Source organism: Hippopotamus amphibius, chromosome 13, assembly GCF_030028045.1.
Source record: "Hippopotamus amphibius kiboko isolate mHipAmp2 chromosome 13, mHipAmp2.hap2, whole genome shotgun sequence".
Classification (NCBI taxonomy): domain Eukaryota; kingdom Metazoa; phylum Chordata; class Mammalia; order Artiodactyla; family Hippopotamidae; genus Hippopotamus; species Hippopotamus amphibius.
In genome coordinates this window covers 79,357,637-79,364,971 of record NC_080198.1, presented here as the reverse complement: position 1 = coordinate 79,364,971, position 7,335 = coordinate 79,357,637, and the positions used below count along the sequence as shown (strand labels likewise).

Here is a 7,335-nt window from a genome sequence, read left to right as displayed (position 1 = left end):
TGCCTATTGCCAAACAAAATCATTTAATGTCTAGATATGTATAAATTTCCTGGTGTGTGTGATATTTTGTGTTTGCGGAAGCATAGTGAAAAGGAGAGAATCTTGAGGTATGTGAACAAGAATAAGATTTCATTTAACTTTACCTCAGAGAAAATTTCTATTAAGCTTTCAGAGAACAAGGTGTCCTGTATGTTAAGAATTATGATGGTTATGAAAGTTTACTTACTTGGAAGCTATCAAGTTAGCCTGAGATAGTTTCATAGGTGCTGATGGAAGATACTAGACTCCTGGTTCAGAAGACAAAAGAATTCATTACTCATTGCACAGCAAGCATTATGATCTTCAAGTTCACATGGATTTCTCTTGCTGATAACAGTGGTCTTGAATTTCAGTTGTAATGCTTCTTCCATTAAACCTCTCTGTCTAGTTACCAAATAAAATTATTCAATTAAACTATTGATACATAAAGGACCTATGGTTGAATTAGAACAGTTAAGAAAATTATAAGTTTACTAGCCAATGAGTTGCAGAGTTGTCATAAAGAGATATCATATTTTGGGACTCTCCTGTCTAAAAAGCACAAGGTCAAAAAGGAACATATCAGAATTATACTTATGAAAGACACAAATAAAAGAAAACCTAGACCAAGAAAGCACTCTTTAAAAATCTGAACATTGTAGTACTTCATATAGCATATAACAAATTTGTAGAACTTATTATATGAGGATGGTAGTAAAAATATGTGTTTATAAAAAATAGTATAGATAGTTTTTGAATGTCAGAGACAGATATTAGCTATTAATAAAGTTAGAATATATTTAATATTTAAAATGAATATTAGGAAGGCCAACATGACATTCTTCTTTTTTATTATTTATTTATTTATTTATTTGTTTATTTGCTGCATTGGGTCTTTGTTGCTGTGCATGGACTTTCTCTAGTTGCAGAGAGTAGGGGCTACTCTTCATTGCAGTGCATGGGCTTCTCAGTTCGGTGGCTTCTCTTGTTGCAGAGCACAGGCTCTTGGTGAGCAGGCTTCAGTAGTTGTGGCACATGGGCTCAGAAGTTGTGGCTCATGAGCTCTAGAGTGCAGGCTCAGTAATTGTGGCCCATGGGCTTAGTTGCTCCACCACATGTGGGATCTTCCCAGACCAGGGATCGAACCCATGTCGCCTGCATTGGCAGGCAGATTCTTAACCACTGCACCACCCATCATGACATTCTATAATGATGAAATCCTGGAACAGATATAGTGTAATTGTGATCATCTATTCCATGTCCCTAAAATCAAGGCAAAAGATTCTATATTTGAGCAATGATTCAGTGTAAACGAGTCCAGATGCTTTTTATATCCTGAAAGCAGCATTTTTGATTTCCATGAATGATTACACCTGGGAAATTACACCTGCCTTAATAATCTATTTACATTTTACTTGGGGTAGATTTTGCCTTACGTAAAACAACCTTTAGAATTTCTCTTCCCTCTGCCAACATTTAAAACAATTGTTAAGAATGATATAGAAATACAGAAGGGCCTACACCAAGTAATAAATGAAAAACTGTCAAAATAACGTGTGCACCCTGACAACAAGTGCATTGGTGTACTCTGTACCATATAATGCTAGAGAGTTTACGCTCAGTGATATAGAACTAGTGTAGTGTCTGAAGATTTACTTAATTAGACCTTTTGAAGGTCCTAGAAATCCGCATTTTTAACAAGCGTCCCAGATGATTATAAGTTTTGATTGAAGGTTTGCTTTGGGAAAGCAGTTTTAACCTTTGCATATTTTATGGCACATTACATATAAAATAAAATAAAATTAGGTCATATAATTAAACAAAAAGGAAATTCTTAATATAAGGTATTAATAGATATCTAAATAAAATATGATTTTAAAATTAAATAAAATCATATGTATATAATTGTATTCATAAAGAGAAATATGCTACAAAACAATGAGAAACAGTAATAGCAAATCTAAATAAAAATGAAGATAATCTTCTGAATTTCCATGTTTCATCGAGTATTGAAACCCACCAGTCTTTTAGTCTTTTTCTTGTAAATTGTTCTGCATCCACATTCTCTGCATCTGATTGGATATCTGGATTTTATTTCATTTTCTGTGAGACATTCTCTACAGATATTTATCATTTGGGGCTGATTTGAGGATTGGATATCTTTAGAGTTGTCCATCGTTAGTATTTATGTAGAAGTGAGAAACTTCTCACTCAATAGAACATTATTTTCTTTCTCTTTGAAAGAAAACGGAAGCATAAAAATTTAAGAAGAGACAAAACTACAGTAGGTTACATATAAAAACTTAAAATAATTGAGAACTGTGGTAATTTACAGTCGTGAGACTGTTGTAACTTTTGGTGCTTAGATCAGAGCAGAGTAGAATCATTTACTGTTACCACTGAAACACACACATTAAAAGAAGGTGTAGTTATCTTGTCCTCTGCTCTCCTTCAGTGTGAATATTCTGAGATCAGTGACCATGTATTAACCATTTCTTTATTTTTAAATACTTCAGATATTTTGGCCAAATAAATGAAAACAGCAGCACCAAAAAAACAGTATCACTCCCTTGTGGCCACCAATGTTAGATGTGTTTAGTTACTACTAGGATATCAGATAAATTAACAAGTATGTTCTGCAGAATAAAAGTGGCATCTTAGTGATTTTAAAAATGCATATTTACATTTGCAGTGATAGACCTATTGGAAACAGCAAACCCAGTTTTCTGTGAAAATAAGCCATTCAGTAGGAAAAGTTTATTAAAGCGTTTAGTTGACAGATTACTTCTATAACCTTTGTTCTTTGTGAGAAACATTTATATGGCTATGTTTCCAAAATCTATAAACTGATATTCTCACACCCAATTAAAATGAGGAAGACAGATTGGATTTTGTACACAATAGCATTTTTATGGACTCTATTTCTTCATACACCACTTAGCTGTAAATAATCCGTGCAAATAGCAATTAGACCTTTCCTGGTTTATGCATATAAACATAATGGTTATTCAAGGAACACGGAAATGTTTCAAGCAATTTTCTGTATAAAATATGCATATTTAAAGCCATATGTTTGAAAGGCTCAGTAAATAGTTTAGAAATGAACTACAAGAGAATTAATTCAGAATGGTGTATTCTGTAGGTATCTTTCTCAAGCAGAATCAGGTCAGTAACCTCCACATACTGTAGCAAGCAAGACAAAAACCTGTTGAATTTTCTGCTACTATTTGAAGGTATTGTTAAGTGTTTAAAAGTTTCTTCTTAGTAATGGATAAGGAATGAAAAAAAGATGTTCCCTTAACCATAGTGCAGTTATAGAACTTAAGAAATTAGCATTGATACAGTACTAGTATCTCATTTCATGACCTTATTAAAACTTTACCCATTGTCCCTCTAATGTCATTTATAGAAAAAAAAAAATCTAGTCCTGCATCCAATCCAGAATTTTGTCTTAAATTTAATTCTGTTTCTTTAATCTCCCTTAATATGTTCTGATAGGTCCTCAGTCTTTTCTTGTCTTCAATATCATTTATATCTTGTGGGCTGTCCCTCAATTTACATTTGTCTGATGTTTCTTCATTTTTGGGTTCAGGTTAGGCATTTTTGACAGGAACATCAAAGATGTAATGTTTTATCCTTTTATGAGCATGATCACAGGAAGAACATAAATTCTATATATTTTCCATTACTGGTGGTAACAGTTTACAGGTTGTCTTTCTAACTTCTGCTTTGTAACATTTCTGTATTTCTAAATAATAAGTCTTTTGGTTAAGTGCTGTCCTGAAAGTATAACCAAGACTCATGCTTTATTTTAGCCTTGGAAAGGAGCATTAACAAAAATGTCTAGAAGGGTTTTATGTCCATTGTGCAATTAACCACAAAGACATTAAGGCCTATGTTGAGTAGAATGAGGTGAAGAGTTATACAGCAAGTGATCTTCCGTAACAGGAGTACAGGCAGAATATAATGACAGATGCAGGTGAGTTGGAGTATTTTCTGGAAGAAAATGATTCTCTTTTCTTCTGTTAGTCTCTGTATTTTCTGTAAAATAGATGATGACTTGATAAAAGAATGGAAGAGATGTTTGAGATTTGATAAGAGAAAATGGTCATCCTGGAGATTTTTGTGAGTTCACTGATTAGAGAAAAAAGAGTAGGACTGCCTAGAAGAAATAATACACCACTTGAGATGGATAAGCATCTCAATTCACTTAAAAAGAGTAAGCATAGCTGTTCTATTTTTTCTCCAATCACATTTTTCTCCTTGGGTGCATTCACTGAATGTGAAATGATCTATAGTTGAACCTTGAACACCATGGGTTTGAACTGCAAGGGTCCACTCATGCATGGATTTTTCAGTAGTAAATACAGTACTACATGATTCATGGTTGGCTGAAACCACAAATGTGGAATCTGGGACATGAAGGGCCCACTGTGGGACTTGATGTTGTATGCCTGGTGTGTCTTGAACCAGTCAATCCCCTGTGGATACTGAGGGATGACTATAGTTTCAACCAGAGATAGAAATTTGACAATCAAGTGTTAAAAATATAGACAGGAACAAGAGAATGATGATAAAGGGAGGAAAAGTTAGGTGTAGTAAAGTTTATTGGTAGTACCAATAAATTTGATGAAAGTAGTGGTGGAATGATATCTGGAGTGAGAATACTGGAATAAGTTATTTTGAAAAATGAAAGAAGGTAATCAGTAGTGAAAGTTTAAAATGATGATCTTGGAGGTGATACACTTGATAACATACATATATTTTATATATATATATATATATAATATGTGTAGTCATATATATGCATATGTATGGACATGTATGCATTCAGACATGTATACATACACGTGCATATGCACTAGTGTGTGTCATAGGACAGTGCAACTAAATGATACAGGATGTGAATAGTCTGATGGCATTTTGATTTTTATTGGAGAAGAAGTGAAAACCAAAAGAAGTGAAAACGAAAATAAGGAGGCACTATTTGTGAGGAGTAAAAAGAAATTAGGAGGAAACCAACCTTACCAACACACCTGCAGGTCCCTGGTCAGTGGAATGAAGGAAAACACATATCTAATATTTGATAGGACTTCAGGAGAAGTACTATGCTGAAGGTATAACCAAAATTATTATGTTGTTATTCTCATTTGTCATAGCCCTTACTCCATCTTGATAGAATACTTGTTGAATATCTTTGGTTTGGAACAAGGAAAAATTATTTTTCTACTATTTAGCTTGAAGATAGTCACCCCTGCTAAAGCTGGCAGCAGTCTGTTTATCCCCTGGTCACTATTCTTTCACCCATCCCACATCAACATAATAACAGCATTGCACTATTGCCATTGTGACTACAGTAATCTATAAATCTGGATACTTAAAAATGCTAATAATTTAGAGAATATATAGTAAATAAAATGAGTTATTTTAATGACCATAACTATAATTGTCAAAATTAAGCTGCACTATATGAACTGTATGAAGGAGGAATGGGAGGAGAAAAATAATGTATCTGTACTAATGCATCTCAGTGAAGATTACTACTGTTCATTAACAACAGAATGGAGAAGTGGAATTGTGGCCTAATAGGTAGCAGTGCAATGAATAAACTACAGCTATATTCACAACATGGATAAATGTTGCAAATATTCATGAGCAAAAGTACACAAGTCATAAGATGCAGCCTGGTGAATTATTATAGGGTAAATGGAAAATTATCTCACAGATAAAGAAGTAATACATATAAAGGATAATAAAATTAGCTCAAATTAAAAATCTACAATGAAATAACACATTTTCCCAATGAGATCTGCAAAGATAGAGAAAGCTGATGAAGACAAAGTTGAAAAGTAGGTAATCCCACATAATTTATTTGGAGATATGTTTTGTTTAAATGAATGATAATGAGTATGCTGGTCACCAGCTACCAATTCCCTAAATGCTCCTAGCCTAAGACTCAGCAAACCCACTTATGGAAATGTATCTTAGAAGTACATTTCCACATGTAAGTTATGTAGTAGCACAGTGTAAAACAAACTTCATATCCATTAATAGCATGATAATTGAATAAATCATGACATGTACATGGAAAATCAAATGACTCTCAAGATACGCTTTTAAAACAGTACAATATTTTGTATTGGGTTACTCAAAAAGTTTGTTTTTACATAAGATGTTATGGAAAAACCCAAACGAACTTTTTGGCCCACCCAATACTTTATAAAATATATATGGCATATTTGAAGTGAATCATGTTTTACTCTTTGAAATTTAATGTTATGTATTATTGTTTCCTGTACAGTAATATATGGAGGATTTAACTCACCTTTCCTTTATTTCCAAAGCATGTGCTGTTGGATTTTTTAAATCATTAATATTTTTTCATTCTTTTTTTAAAATTTATTAATTTATTTTGGGCTGCATTGGGTCTTCATTGCTGCATGCGAGCTTTCTCCGGTTGTGGTGAGTGGGGGCTACTCTTTGTTGCAGTGTGCAGGCTTCTCTTGTTGCAGAGCATGGGCTCTAGGCGCATGGACTTCATTGCCATGTGTGAGCTTTCTCCAGTTGTGTCTCACAGGCTCTAGAGCACAGGCTCAGTAGTTGTGGCACACAGGCATAGTTGCTCCGTGGCATGTGGCTCAAACCCATGTCCCCTGCATTGGCTTGTGGATTCTTAACCACTGCACCACCAGGGAAGTCCCTAAGTCATTAATTTTTTATCTATCCTAATATATTAATGTATTTTATGCAGGTACTCCCTTTCTTTTGTTTAGATTAATACCTCATTTACCTCTTTTCTCCAATTTGCTGTTATTTGTCTATTTCATTCATTTTCTTTTTTCACATTCAATATTTATATGAATTTGTCTAAGCCCAATTTAATCCTATTGCATAAATTTATATATATAAATATAATTTTCATCACAATTACTTTAAAACACAATTTTCTATCTAATTTGATATCACCTTTAATCTATGATTCTTGAGTCAAAAAACTATGACAAGTCAAATCTGGCCTGTTGTGGGCCAAATACAGTCATTCTGGTTTGGTTATGCATGGCCCTGGGTACACTCATGTTGCCATTGCCGAAATGAGTAGTTACAACAGAGACTTTCTGGCCCTCAAGCTGAAGTGTTCACTCTCTGATTCTGTACAGAAAAAGTTTGCCAATTCTTGAATATGAGAAAATATCAGTATTGGTAAAAATCCTTTATAGCTATGAAAAACATTTTTTAACTTCTTCAAGACCTATTTCTTAACACAATAAAAAAAAACTTAAAAGAGGCTGCAATTATTAAATTTAGAGTAACTTTTAT

The 7,335-nt window shown here is 33.5% G+C and overlaps 1 protein-coding gene across 1 annotated transcript; it reads right to left on the bottom strand.

The window, feature by feature from the left end:
* Positions 1-2,017: 2,017 nt before the first annotated feature.
* Positions 2,018-2,194, bottom strand: LOC130835313 (DNA-directed RNA polymerases I, II, and III subunit RPABC4-like). The gene has a single exon (XM_057706801.1). The coding sequence runs from the start codon at positions 2,192-2,194 to the stop codon at positions 2,018-2,020; it is 177 nt and encodes a 58-aa protein (XP_057562784.1).
* Between the last annotated feature and the right edge of the window lie 5,141 nt (positions 2,195-7,335).